A 16,824-nucleotide genomic window follows, 5' to 3' on the forward strand; every position below is an offset into this window, starting at 1 on the left:
ATGTGAAATGAAAGGCCTGGCCTTGAAGCGGGGGGGGGGGGGGGCTGTGTGAGGATTGGCAATGCTTGCACAATACGTGAGAAAAATATTTGCTAGATACATTTTTTAAATTCTGCATGCTATGTAGGGGGATCTATAGTATTTCTGCCGCTATATGATGCTTGATTTTAATTGTTCTTGTTTTAATTAGCTGTAGTCATTTTATTTTCAATGAATATTTCATTGAGTGCCTTCTGGACTGAAAATGTAACATTTAAAAATCCAACAAATATACAAAATACCCTCTTCACAATCTCAGAGGTGCCCACATCTTTACTATTTATTATTAAGGCCGAGCAAGACATTCATGAAGATTAATGATTAGAATTTCCCAGAGTTTTCCAAAAATTAAATTAGCTGTAGAGCTGCAAACCTAATCAGCACTGTGGCAATGAGGTGAGAAAGTCTATCCTGTCTCTATCCCATGTCATTTATATGATTTAAGCCATATAATATCTTTACAGTTTTTCCATAGCACAAATAGCTGATAAGGTATTATATATTTAATTAAGTTTCAAAACTGATTATCAGTCATGATCTATACCAAGGAATTCTGAGACCTGTAGTTGTCTGAGAGGTTTGGGATCTCAGAAGAATTCTCAGCACTCTTAAAAAAGTACAGTTTCCAGAGTTCATCGAGTGACACTGGGACTATTAAACCAGTTCAAAGCAGGTTTAAAATGTGAGGTTCAGGTGGATCCAAAGGGGATCGCAATTTCTCCCAACACCCCAATGCTGTCCTCTTTGCTTTGCCTCTACATTTTCCCTTAAGATTCCTTAAGAAACATATACACACAGAGGAAGGAAGGAAGGAAGGAAGGAAGGAAGGAAGGAAGGAAGGAAGGAAGGAAGGAAGGAAGGAAGGAAGGAAGGAAGGAAGGAAGGTACTCAGGATCCACCCCACAGTACTAAACACTTCGGATTACCTTTGTTTTTAAGAACTGGGACTGCAGGTCTCTGTTTTGTTCTAGCTCATTCTGGACATGCTTACAAAAGGACACGGCATACTGGCGTCTGTAATGCGGGCTGAAGTTCTTGATCACGGCTTCTGTCTTTCCTGAAATGGCAGGTTAAAGATATATATTACATTTTGTTTTTTTTTATTTTGGGCTTCATAGGTACGAAGCTTTCGAAGTTGTCTTGATAAACTAGTTCTGCAGCAAAGAACTGCATAGCTGCATGCATCTTATGGTGCTGGAAGGTAATGACATTCCTATTTGATGCCCGCTGGGGAAAAAATATTGCCTGGCTCCATGTAGAAATAACCACCTTTGTTCTGACACTGTAGCACTTCTCCATACTCATTTCTGAAAAGCATAATGAGACAGGATAACATCTCTTAAAGAAATCTCCTCATTCTTGTTCCAACATGAGCTACAGCAGAAGATAAAGGCTTCAGGCATACAGTTCAACACATTTATACCTGGTTCTAAGACATTCCTCCGCTGCCCACTTCCTCAACACCTTACATGTTTCTAATAAGTATATTTTAAATTAATTTTCATTTATAATATTTTTTAAAATTACAATTACCAAAAAACCCCCCAAAACTAAAGTAACTCATTACACTATTTTCAAGAGCCGATGTCAAGTAGTGGCTAAAAGACTGCCAGGATAAAACGTATGTTACAAACAGATGCATGTAATGAAGCCCTGAAAGAAATCCACACCTCTGTACAAAATAATGGCCTCGAGAGGCTGCAGTTTCAAGTGCAAGACTGGGTGAGGTGAGAGGGTTGTTTAAACTTTTTCCTGTCAGCCATTTTTCTACTCAACCCAAGCTGTTTTCTGCGCCAGCCAGTGTGTTACTGATGAGTGTTACCAAATGTAATTGTCCCTCTGGAATCCCAGGGGACAAAAGCAACAAGAGAGTGATTTTCAGAGGGAAAATGGCTAGTGGAGAAAAGTGCCAGCATGTCCTTTCCCATTTTGCTCCCTCAGTCAACATGGCATCCTCCCTTTCTCTGGCTTGGAACCAAAGGATTTCTGTGACTGGAAAGCAGGGCAATTTTCATGTATTCTTCTCTCCTGCTACTAAGGTTGCCAATTCCAGGCTGGGAAATTCCTGGAGATTTAGGGGGTGGAGCTAGAGAGGGGAGGGAGCTCAGTGGAGTATAATGCCACAGAATCCACCCTCCAAAGCAGCCATATTCTCCAGGGGAACTGATCTCTTGTCATCTGGAGATCAGTTGTAATTCCAGGAGATCTCCAAGCCCCACCTGAAGGTTGGCACTCCTACCTGTTACAGGCTCCTAACTGCCCCCTCATGCTCTTGCTGGTGGGCCCTGTCCTCTAGGATCACCATTAGGGGGGGCAGAGAGAGGGGAAGCAAGTAAGTCATGTTCTGTTGGTGTATCCAAGCTACTCTCAGGGTTACTTTTTCACAAATTTTATGTAACGTAGGATGTTATCTGGAAGTACACAGATGAGAAATCTCACCGCTGCCAATAAATCAGGCTCAGCCTCCCTTTCTTTTCTGCAATGTGGGGATAATACCACTGGCCTACCTTACTGGGCTGTACAGTGAATACTCTAAAGCACTATATTATTGTCGTTGTATAAATTAATTGGTATTATGTTTAATCTTAAAACTTCCAGCATTAGATTTCTGTGCAACCAAGACATCTTTATTCTAGATTTAAAATAGGGCTTTATAACAATGATACATTTGTTATCTAGAATAAAGATGTTTCTCTCATCATTGTACTACTAAATTGTTAAAGGTTTGGGGCTTGATAGATTTTGAAGGAAACACTACCTTCTAGTACTCTGTACACTAACTTCTAATACTCAGGAATTTGGATCCAAAATTTTAATGGTATGACTTCCCTTGGAGGTCCGTTGCCCTTTACTTAGATTTCTCAATTTATACTTCCACACATCTCACAAACTGTTTCCACAGATTTTCTAAAGAGCAATTGGCCTTTTACGTATGGAAAATATGAAGTTATCATTTATTTAGAGGCATTACTACATCTGGCTGTTGTTTACAACTTTTGCTTCCTTCCAGCTGGTTTGAATTCTTAAATCACTTCCATTGTGTTTTCTAGTTTCTGAGGAGAATTCACATCCTTGCCTTCTATTGTGGAGAATCCAAAATCTCACAAGGCGTTCATCGTGTGTTCTGTGTTTCACTTTCCCTATCTGTAGTTCACATTTGTATGGAAATATTTCCATCTGCTCTCAGTTGCATATCATTCCTATGGCAACCTAAGTGTTTCAGCACATGGGAAAGTAATATTACATAATATTTTGAATGCATTTTCATCATCCCTTAACTATACTTTGTAGCTTAAAGCTTTCTCTACTATCTGCCTTTTGATTAAAAATAATTTTGCTTTGCCCCAATAGACAATATTATTTAGTTGGACTAGGTACATTCAGCAGGACAGAAGAACCTCATCATTCAGTCTGCAAAACAGGTTCCCAGTCACTTTGAGCTTCATATCCATGCTTTATACTCCCCCTTCCCTAAAATTTAGAGCAGCCTCTACTGTTTCCCCTTAGGGAGAATGCATTGGGGATTTATGTCATCTTGGTAATAATCTATTTGTTTGCATATGTACAGGTTGAGCAGTCAGAAGGGGTCTGCAGAAGCAAGCACACAGGCAGGCAATGCTAGTCTCAAAGCAACATCAGTTCAAACATACTGAAAAACATACTGCTCCCCAGACAGATCCAAATAAAATCCTTCTGTTCGGCTCCCTTGCACGTTTGGCTGGACAAAACTGCTTTCAGTCTCCTCACACATTGCCGGGGCTGGATCTGTCTCTATAGAAAGAAGAGCCAAGCTGTCCATGAGCAAATACTACCAACTACCAAGTTGTACAAAAACTTTGGGGAAAGACCTTGTGTACAACAGTGCAGTACAGTTGAAACAGATAATCTTTCGATGATCTATTAGTTCTTTTAGTTAAACGTTCTTTATGGGCATTGCTTTTCTTCTCCCAGGGACTATTAACAAAAATATCTTTCATTTTGTGTGTGTGTGTGTGTGCACACGCGTGTGTGCGCGTGTGTGCGTGAGAAAACACTTTTTAATTCCTTTATCAAGGAGAACAGAACTGGAATGAAAGCCTATTAAGGGTTTGTCCAACTGAAGTAACTTATGTGAATATATACAGCTTGGGAACGTTACTAATACCCTTAAATTTCCTCCAGATTTCAAAGAACTTGAGAATTTAGTCTCCCCTTTAAGCCTATTTACAAATTTAGTATTGATTCTTTGGTGTGTATGCTAAAGTTGTTTTAGATGAAGCTCGGCCAAGTTTTTCTATTGGTTTGCTTGGCTAGATTTCCAAGTTGTGTTCCGCCTGAGGAAGGGGTAAGCACAGCTGAGTGCTAGAGGATGCAGTGGAAAAGGTCTGTCCTGGAGGAAGAATGAAAAGGATGCCAAATTCTCACCAGAGGCAGAGTAAATAAATGCTTTAAGGCACTGACTCCTGCCATCTCTGGGTGAGAACCCTGCCAAACGTACAGCAATTGTTTCCAAAACGTTTCCACCTCCAGGGAACTCTTTACCTCTTGACTATTCTTGCCAAAAGATCTCCTGCATATGCTGCCATGGATCTGCTTGTGCATGCAGGGGACCTTGAGGCATGTTCTAGGCCAGGCATGTGTTTGCTCCTGTGCCAATTCGATTTTTGATATATTTTTAAAGCAGCATCTACACTGCCCTAAATATTTTTGAAGATGGAAAAACAACCCGTAATGAAATTAATAATGAATATACACAACTATAAATCCTGTTAGGCCTCACTGTCATTCCACAATCATCAAGCACAAAACCTAGAAAGCACCCAGCACTCTCCTTCAGCTACACTCTGCAGTAGATTAATAGCAATCAGCAAGCTTCCCAGGAGATGACTTACAAGAGGATATGCTCAAGTGAAGCTTTGTTTATATTTCATCTTTGCCTCCCCAAAAGTTCTGTCAATTTCACCTCCCCTTTGAGAAGAGGAAGATAAAATAAACCCTATGAGGAGCAATCTCTACTGGCTCTAGAGAGGAGAAACTAACAAAGCAACTATGCTTCCCGGCTAACACTGCATCTCCCGTCACTTGAGCATCCTCATGTAAGAGGTCTCATGGAGAGAGACTTAGGGTCGAGCTACAAGTGACAAATGACACTTGCCTGGCAAGTGGACAGAATCATGTGTATTCCTCCCTGTTCACTTGCCCTTGCCAGGCAAGTGTCATTCGTCACTTGCAGCTCGACCCTCAGAGAAACACTGCCCTGGCCCTGAATACATACTCACCACGGGCAACCCTATCCACACAGGACCCCATCTGGCACCCAAATCACCAGGCCCCCTCCTCAAACACCTGGTTCTTCCTCTAAAGGGATGGAATAGAACAGTATTTTGGGTAACAAATTCATGTCAGGTTATTTAATGATTAATTATTTAATGGTAGACTCTTCAATAGCCCTGAGAACTTCCCAGGGGAAAGGAGGCCTGCAAATACACTTAAATAAGTAAATGGTTGGAATTTTAGCCTACCCAGTTACAATGGCAGAACACACAGTTGACCATCTCATTCCTACAGATGCCCATTCAGTCCAGGCTAAGAAAGTAAAGTAATCACATAAACTGGTTTGTTTTGATGGCTAGCAGAATGTGATACACGTGTCAAAGACAGATGTATGAAAGTAAGCCCCACATAAGTAGAAAATCACGTGGGTGGGATTAGAAACTTTTAAAAAGGGAACTAAGCATCCTAGGAACGTTTGCCAAGTAACAAATGTTGTGTGATATTCTGGTTGAAGATTGATACACGAATTTGATAGAAGATGGATTTAGCTTGTCTGTAGGGAATGCATTAAAGGAAGATTGGATCCTGTACATGCATTGCAGTAATATACTATTTAAAGTACTACCTAGCAGGCATGCCATACTTGCCCCCAATAAGCATGTTGTAGGCATTCAGCATTATAAAATGCTTTTACTGAATATCATATTATTATGGGGCTTTGGGCAGAAGTTTGCATCTGGATAGTTCCAGTGAAACATTCTAGTGGAAAGACCATCAAAGTAATAAAAGGAGTCCAAATTTTATTGTTTCCACTGTTTTGAGACATTTGTGTCCTAATCTTTAACCAGTGAGCATAATCAGAAAAATGAGAGGGTTTTTTCCCCCAGAACAAAAACTCTGAATTACCTACGGAAGAATGTTTAAAAGCCTTGGCACAAAAAGTTCTGCTCACTCAATGCAAAACTATTTGCTTACCTCTTACAACAAAGTGAGAATTATGACTTTCAGCAATAGATGTTGTTGGGATGAAGAACTGCAGGATGTCCTGATTATTACCCAACAGACCCTATCCCCAGATAAATCATTCTCTAGCCTGGGATCCAAGAAATAAAATTTATGGGCTTCAGGCAGAAAGGAGATGTCATCGTCTCCCCACCCCACTTTATGGAGACAAATAGGCAGGACAGCAATAGCCACTTGCCCATCTGCCAAAAAGAGGCAAGACAGATCACGTTTTGGATATCCTGCTCTAGGAACATAAGGGCAGAGGACGTGCCTCTGGTTATGATTGGACAGAGGAAATGCAAGGATGAGGGGGACTCAACCTCCATTCTAGTACAGGTCAAAGAGGAACCCTGCCAAGGAGGACAGAAAGGATTAAAAGGTTTGACACACTGTGAAAGCACGCAAACCAACAGCTGGGGAATTGGGAGAACTGGAGTGAAGTCTGCCTCGTCCAGCCGCTATTTCAAAATTCCATCTTTGCTTCTGCCCAGCCCGCAAAAAGGAATGTCAAGGGAAAACCAATGACTCAGACAACCTAGTTGATCTCAAAGGTTTTTTTATTCATTTCTGTAATGCTTCTGCTAATGTCTTGATACTAGTTTCCTGTGCTTCTGTGCTCCCAAAAAATAGAGATGTTAGTAAATCAAGATCTTTTTTTTTTCTTTTAAAGATCTCAGACTGTGACCAAAAGGCTCTCACCTGAGCATCTGGCTGTTTATCCACAAAGACCAAAACACCTGATCAAGCTAGAGTTAGCGAGTACGGGAGAGGGGAGTGTGTAGCAGCTTACACGCACATACAAGGTTGCCTTTGTCAGGGCCTGCTGACAGCAAGGGGATGGCAGATAATGAGCTGTGGCAGGTATCTATCTACCCCATACAGTAGGCGGAAAAGGTGCCTATGAGCAGACACCTCCTTGAACACATGCAGATCCCACCACATTTTGTACATTTGCAGACAAGGAGAGCAGGAGGGTGGATCATTACGGGTATATTATCTTTAATATGTATCTTGATTTTAGGGGAGATGTAAGAGTTCTATAAACTTTGGCTTTCTTTCAACCACTTCGTGTTTTGTTTTTTGCTGAACTGCTCCTTAGGTGAGTCAGTACTCTTCAATCACACCAAAACTCCACACTGACTCACCCTCTCCTCCTGTGTTGACTCACTGGAGCATCATGGTATGTGAGCTCTAATTTATTCTGCATGCAGTCTCCTTACTCCTTCATTTTCTTGTACACACTAGATTGGAAACTCTCCAGACTCGGGAATGTCCCACACCAGTGAGAATCACTACATCACCCTAGGCAGACAAGCCAAGCGCTGGCTGCTATAATTAGAGACTGGTCCTGCTACCATGATTTTAAGTGAGAACATTGTTAACTCAAATTGCTAGACATCAAACTACCTCATGTTTTTATTTTTTTTTTAAATTAAGAGCAGAATTCTAGTTCTCCATTCCAAACATGGCCAAAAGGGCGGTGACTATAAATGCAACAGGGAAATCGAACATTATCTGTAACATTCATGGCCACCATATTTCGTCTGGGGTTCAGAGATGCTGTCATTTTGTGCAATACTCAAGTGGCAACTATGTGCTCATACTAGGTTCATATCTCAGGTTAAATACAGCAGACAACACTGTGGGTCAATGGCAAGGTCTGTTACCTTGAAGGTAATATTTACATACCAAACCTATAGTCTCCCAGCTTGGTAGTTCTCCACTGGTTTAGACTAGATTCTTCTTTTGGTTTTTGTGGTCCTTAAAGCACTCAATCAATATATGCACATGTGTATTTTTAAAACTCGGATATTGGAGAATCTGCCAACAATCTCTATTCCTATGTCTACTTTCCCTTCTGGCAGACCAAGCCAAGAAGTCAATATAACATCTCTTCCAGATGGATTCTTCCCACATGAACCCCTCCAAAAGAATCAGACAGCACCAAATTCCTCTTTTCCGCCATAATTCCTTATGTGTGTTCAGCTCTCTTGTCTTGGACCATCTGCACTTCCTTATCCAATGGAAGACAGATTGGTGGCCTGCTTGCCAAATAATGAGAATTGCACACAAAGGAGCCACTTGTATAAATATAGCTCTGGAGTAATAACAATAGCAGAGTCTCAGCTGGAGCAGAAGGAGACGATAAACACCAGCAAATTTGGCTCTGCAGTGACCCTTTCCTATAGCAAGTACAGTCAAAGGTAGGGACTTGAGCCAGTAAAGTGACCAAAAGTTAACCCTTCCCAGACAAACAAACTAAGGCTTGGGTTTTGTGTGTATGCTGTCAGAGAGCATTTGAACATGCAACTCTAACATCTGCGGCCTACGGTGAGCCTGTGCAAGACAACAATTTATCTCCGCTGAATATATAGCTTCTATTTAAGAAGCCTGTGAAGGGGTCATAACTCAAATACGGATTCAACTGCTGGTATCTTTCAGGTAACAGGACAGGGAAAGCCTTCTTCCTGCGACCTGGATAGCTGTTGCCAGATACAGTGAACCTAACTGCCCAGTCAGATTATTAGTACATCATGTGCAATTACATCCACTCGTTCTGCCAACAGCTATCAACCTAAGGAAATCTTCTGTAAGGGCATAAGGAGTTGCCTTAGTACTGGGTCAGGAGGGATGAGATGCATTGGTTAACGGGATGTGAGGCAGTAGAGCTAACCCTACAATCAGTGAGGAAGAAAGTGAGTTGTTAAGATACTGGTGCAACGGGTACATTTCAAAATCTTTTCACCATTCTGATTTATTTGCCACCCTCTTACTTTCATTAGGAGCCCTATTTTCAGAGAAATTTACTTTCACTGCACAAAAGATACTGGCATCAGACCAGTTTGATTCATCTTAGATTTCCTTCCCCTTTTCTCAGAGGCACACAGCTCCATGGTTCAGGAAAGAGGAATGCTTATGATTGTGTTGCCACAACAGCGTTTCTTAAAAACAGGACATGTGACACCCTGACACAAGGAAAAGCAGGCAACTCCACAATGGCAGTCAAACTGAAAAAAACATTATGGGCCTTAGAAGGAGCCACTAATTTGAACTATGTCGTTGCGTATTGGGATAGGATACTGTTTCTCAAAGAACAGCCATGACAGGTGGTGGGTATGATGCCTATATAAGATAACTATGGAACTCTTAGCTTAGAGTGCCAGTTCAGACCTGTATGGTCACCATGTCATGACTATAGGATTCCATGTGACTTGCATGTGCAAATCAACTACTGCAGGTTTAACTCCACAGAAAAAATTTTGGTACCCAATGCCACAATAACTCAAGCACACAAATGCAACAGAGTGACCTAAGTTCATACATTCAGCAGTGATCTATCAAAAATGATACAGAAATCAAGAGATATACAAGCATTTGTGAACCAGCCCATGTTTAATGAACCAGGGTGCGGTTAAATGCTTCTGATTCCTAGGTGAACACACCCAAATGAGTATGCAGTTCTGAGTTAGTCTCCATGGATGGATGGATGGATGGATGGATGGATGGATGGATGGATGGATGGATGGATGGATGGATGGATGGATGGATGGATGGATGGATGGATGGATGGATGGATGGATGGATGGATGGATGGCCATATTTTTAGGTGCCTGGGCAATCAGGTATCTGGGATTCTTTCAAACCAGGAGGGTCTCCATGGGGTAACTTGTGAGCTACCAGTAGCTTTCCAGCTGCTCCAAATGAACTCATGTATCTCCTTGAATACCCAGAAAAAAATTGCAAAAAAATCTATTCCAAGATTTTTTTAAAAAAGCTTTTATTTCATAGGGTTTTTCTCTCTGCTGTTAACCACCTCACTTCTGGCGTTCCACCTAGGCTCCAAGCAGACATGATGATTTTCAATGAGGCAGTTAGGTCCCCCAACTTTTATTTGATATTCTATTATTTCCCTAGACCTGACCCAACTCTCATTCCATTCAGACATACAGCAGAACCCAGGAACTAAATTCCCAAACACCACAGCAGCCAATTCAGATGGGAAGCAAGATGCAAAGAGAAGGAGGAGCTTCAGCCTTCCCCATGCCTTTTCCCCAACCCCAAACAGTCCAGAGGTGTTGGACTGCTGGGGGGGGGAGGGGCTGCACATGTATTGTCACATCTAGTTTTGAGTGACAATCAAGGATCTGTTTTCACAATAGAACAGAACTTGGAAACGTGCTGAATTAGCTCAAGGTATTTTTCACTGCTCAGAAGTAAGTCTCATTAAAGAAAAGGTTGGTGACCCAAGTTTCAAGCTCAGCTAAGCCAACTCTTACAAGGATCTTTTCAACTTTCTCTGCCTACTGAAAGCAAATAAGTGATTATTATATTTTAATCCCATTCTTCCTTTAGGGAGCTCAGGCTTGTGTAACATGCCTCTCCTCTTAACCATTACATTTTCACAATAACCTTACTTTATTAGGTGAGTCAGACTAAGAAAGTGAATGGCTCTGTGAACTTCATAGCTAAGAGGGAATCCAAACCCAGATCTTCCTAGTCTCTGTCTGATATCTGATCCACTACACCAGACTTACTCTTACTATTTATTTTATTTTGCTTCCTTGAGCCGTCAGTAGTTCTGGCCTTCACACTTTCAGCAATCCTGAGGTAAATACGTTTTTAAAATCAGGACCTGAAATACCAGGATTGTAACAGAAGGTCACAGGTTGCCCATGCCTGGCTGGGAGCAACATATGAAGCCTGGAGCAGGGAGAAAGGAACGAGAGAACGGCATTTCATCTGCCTGGGCCTTCAGTAGTGTTCCAAATCCAGTTGAAACTATCTGGATAGGGAAATTACCAAAAATCAGGGACCGAAGATGATCTTGGATGTATGAGTTCAGTGCGTCCAAGTGACCACATAACTATATGTAAAATCCCTAAGTACCACACTGCAGGAACATTGCAAACCATGTGCACATTTTGACTAACCAGCTACAAATATCCAAGAGTCTATTCTTTCTATCTGCCTATATAAAACAGGAAAACTCTTGAAAAGTCTTGGGTTTTTCCAACAGAGTCACTTCTCATATTCATTTTTCAGTCATGAAGAGTACAGAAATCAAAAGAAACCTAATCAATGCAAGCATTTGTGAATCAGTCGTAATATAACTCCCCCCCCCAAAACACACACACAAAAGATGAAGATTTAAACTATGGTACAAACTCCAGCGGGGCAGCCATGTTACAATACAATCCCAACCAGAATTACACCCTTCTAAATCCATTGAAGTCAATGTAACTCTGACTTAACACTGTGCCAATAGTCTTTAAGGGTCACATATCTCCCTGTTGGTAGTCTACTAAAAACTGAGTATTTTTACAGGAGCTCTCTAGATTCTGGAATTTTCAGTTATTTATGAGATAATCCACACTACAACTGAGGTTTCTGGTAGCCAGAGCTGATGTGCTGCGAAAATCTGAACAACTGGGCTCCTGCCCATGGAAGGCCATTTTAGTGCATCTCCCACCATGTCCTTCATGCTCTCTCTCACACACACAAAACCAAAGCTGATGTTTAATGAACTGAAAGGCAAAACGATGTTGTTCCTTGCTTTCAGTTCTTTAAAGATGCCCAGCAAAGCAGTTCCCACAAGTAGTGATAATCAAGTACCAGCACAGATAAAATTCTAAGCTCTATACTGGACAATTTAGATTCAGGAACAGAGCTAAATAACTGAAGACTTCCTCGTCGGAGTGTTGTATGAAACATAATTTTATATTTTTGTCCTTGGAAAAGTGTTTTTTAAATATGTTTCATATGACACAGAAGAATTTAATTTCAGCTCATGTTCCCCATTTATAGTTCCAAAATTCTAGCTATTTCTTTGGTGTTACAAAACATACTATAGGGAAAATATTTCTAGTCACCATAATGATACAGTTTTAGACTTTTAGCATTCCACAGTTATTGGAACAGGAAAAGCATCTTAGCCAACAGCTGGAAAAGTCATAAACATGTTCTAGAAAGAAATTATCAGTTTTACATATGAATCCAATTCTCATCTTTCTAAGTAAATTAAAATGCGTATTACATGCAGACCTGAAGTTACAAATCTGGATTTCACATCCTCAAGTCTAGAAAGGTTTCAACTAAAACTTCCTGTGGAGCAAAAATCAGGATCCAGGACTACATTTTTTTATGGAGTCATCTAAGATAGTGTTTAGTCTAGGGTAGTTTATACATTTTAATAAAAATGGGGCCCAAAATGCTGGATTCTGAAGGGCAATGGGTCTGAAACTGAAAATATCCATTACAGATGTTAGGAGCAATGAAGACAAAGACAAACAAAGACAGGACTGTGAGGATGTGTGCCCTGTGGGATTTCTCTGAGCAACATCCCTCTACAATGTCATAAACTGCATTTGAAAGTCTCATTTTCAAGGGCAATCTAGAGAAGATAGTGGCAGATCGAGGACACGGCCCAATATCCAATGAAGCAGGTCAATGGAGGCCATTTAAAGCACGGTACTTCCTTTTTGCTCAGTCCAGGAATAAACTCAACTGTGGAAGAAATGGTCTTCAGGAGCATTTGCTGGGGAGAATTGGTAATTGGGGGAAGGCTAAGCACTATTTTCCTCTTTCTACCAATCCCCTCTGTAAGTCCCCCACCCCACCCCACAATTCTCCTTTAACGTAAGATTGGAGCCACACATTTGCTAAAACACTGCTTGTCCAGCTTTCAGAGGATGCCCCATTCAGCAGATGTTATATTAATGAAACTAACACTTGCTAGTGCTGAAACTGACAGGAAAAGAAGAATATTTCAGTTGACCACATTTCCTGTTACTAAAACACAGGCATGCAAAAGGGAGAGGAAGGGGGAGGTAAATGTCTAGTAACTCTTAAGCTTCTGCTCAAGTTCCTGCATCACATTTTAACTCGTGCAGGCATTTTTGGCTTGTTTGTTTACATTCAGGAACCCACATGTATCCAAGGACAACCTGAAAGATTAATCATTTTTCAGCTGGGTACAAAACACCATTGAGCAACTTCACATCTTCCCAACACAACCTAGCAACCAGTAACACAAATCAAACAAAATGTACCCTCACAGGCTCAAGTTCATGCTTCGGACCTAATGACAAACCCTGATGTGTCATTACAAAAACAAACATGGGGGCTCCCCCCGCCTTCGTCATGCACATCTTGAACACTGCAGACTAGCTTTCACAGCAAATCATAGTTTGTTGTTACGTCTGAATCACAAATTACAGTTGGCTCTCTTGTCTGCAAACCAGGATTCCAAACTAGGGTTAGTGACAGCTGAAATGCTACTTTACAGGGAAGGCTACAAATTGTAACTTGTTCAGATTAACAAGAAGATATGATTTTTGCTGCAAAAGCACAAGCATTTAATTATCAAGCTATGTACAATAACTGGAGGGAGAGGGAAGGAGTGGGCAAACCTCAGGATTACCCAGGCTTGTTCCCATGAGCATGGTCTGTCATTGTGTTTAAAGCTTGCCAATATCAAAGGTTAATACAGGAGAAGTTTCTGAAATTTCTAAATTTATTTACTTATTTATGCCCAGTTTTTCTCCCTAATGGGGACCATCCTTCGCCCCTCCCCCATTTTATCCTCATGACAGCATCCCTGAGAGGTAGGCTAGGCTGAGAGAGAGCAACTGACCCAAGGTCACCCAATGAGCTTCCATGGCAGAGTGGGGAGCTGAACACAGTTCTCCAAGACCTTAGTCCAACACTTCAACTAATACACCACACTGAACCTCAGAAAGGGCAGCCTCTGTCATTCATACATTGATGTACTGGTTGCACTAGCCACTGTTTCAAAACTGTGTTCCATTTGGAACTGTGGTAATTCCCCCTCAAGCAATATGTGGCAAGAAAACTTATGTTTATGCAGACCACACAGGAGCAAGTTTGGTGTAGTGGTTAAGAGCAGCAGGGCTCTAATCTGGAGAGCCAGGTTTGATTCCCCACTCCTCCGTTTGAAGCCAGCTGGGTGACCTTGGGCCAGTCACAGCTTCTTGGAGGTCTCTCAGCCCCACCCACCTCACAGGGTGATTGTCATGAGGATAATAATAACACACCTTGTAAACCGCTCTGAGTGGGCATTGTTGTCCTGAAGGGTGGTTTATAAATCGAATGTTGTTGTTATGTTATGTCCTGAATAGCACTGAAATATAAAGAAAGTGAGTTCAGGGAAGAAGATAGGCACTCTTTTCAAACTGCTCTCTGCACAGTGATTTATATTCCTGAATAAATCTGTATGCTGCTTTCTAAATATCAGGACGCTCTGTTGTAGCCCTCACAAGCATCAGGTGGGGAGCGAAGCCTGGTCTGAACTGTACAGTTTCAGACTGTAAGTGGGGTTTATGCGCTTGAGCTTTCATGTAAACGTTTTTAAAATCTGTACATGGAAAAGCAGGGAGGAGGGACTGCGCCTGGCTTGCCTGTTTTCAATGCCTTTTTTTCATGGGAGAACATTTCACCATGGAGTGCCCGCTTGCAGACCAGGCCAGAGCCAGGCTTATGAGAACTAGTCCATAGTTGCCAATTAAGCATAGTTTTGCAGTCCTGCTTTCAGCAACCTCTGTTTTAGCGGAAATGAACCTTGTTGGTTCAGGTATATTTATAAAAAGAGCTAAAGTGATTCGGCTTCTTCACCGAGAAAAGCTGACTTGTGCAGTCACGATGTGCCAAGCAACTCTGCATGTTATCTTCTGATTTTTTATCATTCATTCTGATTTTACTAATCATGCAACTAGGCGCAAAGAACTGAAGCCTACTCATAATCCTGCTTTGGTCCCATTGTGTGTTCTAAGAAGTTACTAAGTAATGCCCACACATCTTCCCTAGCTTAAGGTCTAGAGACATACATTGTTAAAAGGAAAGGATTCTCAGAACGCTGGATAGCCTAATAGCAGCTTTTGCACCTGTGCGGCGTAACCATGGAATACACACAGCCTTGCTCGTGTGAAACATTCCCTTTCCCCTCTTCTCTCTTTTATTGAGTTCTGTACTGAACTCAGATTTATGCTTCAATTTTTTTTGAACAGGTATGATGAGCAGAGGTATGCATCAAAAAAAAAATGTTGAATCCGGATCTGGATTCAAGGATACCAATTTTTTTCTCTAATCTGGTTAGAGAATCCCAAATTTATCCAACCCATTATTCCCTATGGGGGAAACTATCCAGGGAGGCGGGGGGCATTTTTCTTTTCTTTTTTTCAGATAAAAAAATTATTTGAAAAAAAGACAGTACCAATACATAAGAAAAACAAACAGAATATATAACAGCACATTTGAACTACAGAATGTTGCTCCTCTCCATCTCCTTATACAGAAGATTTTATATACAATGTTATACACAACATTTTATGTTCAATGTTTTGAAATATTAATTTTCTAATTTGTCTGCTTCCATAGTAACTATTCTTAATTTTTCTTAATTACCAGCTACACAGTCAAAAGAGTCTTTCCATTTTTCCTGAAAACTGAAGATTGGTCTATTAAGAGGAGCATTTTTTGAGAAAACTCCACCAAATTTGCAGGGAGCCTACACCTGACTGTTCACTAAAGACTTGCCAAATTTCAGAAAGATTGGACCCCGGAGTCCAGTTCTACGGGCCCCAGAACAAGGTGCCCCCAGCCACTCTCAATTGTTTCCTGTGAGGAAAACATTTCCAAGACTTCCCAGGCAAAGGAAAATCTTACGCAAAGGCAATTCCTTGCCAAAAGCCAGTCCTAAATGCAACTAGTCCCACTCCCCATGCAAGATGAACCAACAGAACCCAACAGAACCAAACTACAGCAAGGGAACCAGAGGATCCCAATGTCAAACTAGAGAATCCCAAATTGAAACAAGGAGAGGTCAGGCTTGCTGGAACTGTAGAGTTTAAAAGGCAGTCTGTGGGAGCTTGAAGTGCTCTTATGGAGCTTAGGTGGGGGTGGAGAGGCGAGACAGGAAGCTACTCTTCGGGCTGCCTACTGTCCCCCACTGGCCCTGTGCAACTCTCCTGCCACGGTGCAGAGCTTGCCTCCACTTCATGCTGCTGCCCATTCACTTGCTAGCTGCAGCTCTGCTTCTGCTGCTCTGCCTGCCTTTCATGGCTTGAAGGGCTCTTTGGGAGCTCAGGTGGGGGTAGAGGGGTAAGATGGGAATCCACTCTGCCTGCTGCCTCCTGTCCCCTACTGGCCTTGTGCCATTCTCCTGCTGCAGCAGAGCTTGCCGCCACTTCATGCCGCTGCCCTCTCACTTGCTGCTGCTCTGCTGTGGCTGTCTGCATCTGAATAATCTGGCCCAACAGAGTCTGGCTTCCTGGATCTGATCTAGGATTCTCCAATGTGATCCTGCATAGCTGAATTTGTGCCAGGTTGGTATAACTCCAGCTATTTAGCCTGTTCACAAATCCCAGATTGCACACCCCTAATGATGAGTGATGTCTAGGGCTCACTGCTGTCACTCAGGCTTGAGAGAAAGGAACAGTGACAGCAGTTTAACTGCTGAGTTTTACATAATCTAATCATAAAATGTAAAGAGCTTCTTGTCAATGAACATTA

At 41.7% G+C, this 16,824-nt stretch overlaps 1 protein-coding gene across 1 annotated transcript in view; it reads right to left on the reverse strand.

Annotated features, from left to right (window-relative positions):
- Positions 1-16,824, reverse strand: part of NIBAN1 (niban apoptosis regulator 1) — an 82,853-nt gene that overhangs the window by 40,942 nt on the left and 25,087 nt on the right. Inside the window, exon 2 of the mRNA XM_054981330.1 lies at positions 966-1,096. Within this exon, the coding sequence (XP_054837305.1) occupies positions 966-1,096 (131 nt within the window). The remainder of the gene's footprint in view (positions 1-965; positions 1,097-16,824) is intronic.

Source organism: Eublepharis macularius, chromosome 5 (genome assembly GCF_028583425.1).
Source record: "Eublepharis macularius isolate TG4126 chromosome 5, MPM_Emac_v1.0, whole genome shotgun sequence".
Lineage (NCBI taxonomy): Eukaryota > Metazoa > Chordata > Lepidosauria > Squamata > Eublepharidae > Eublepharis > Eublepharis macularius.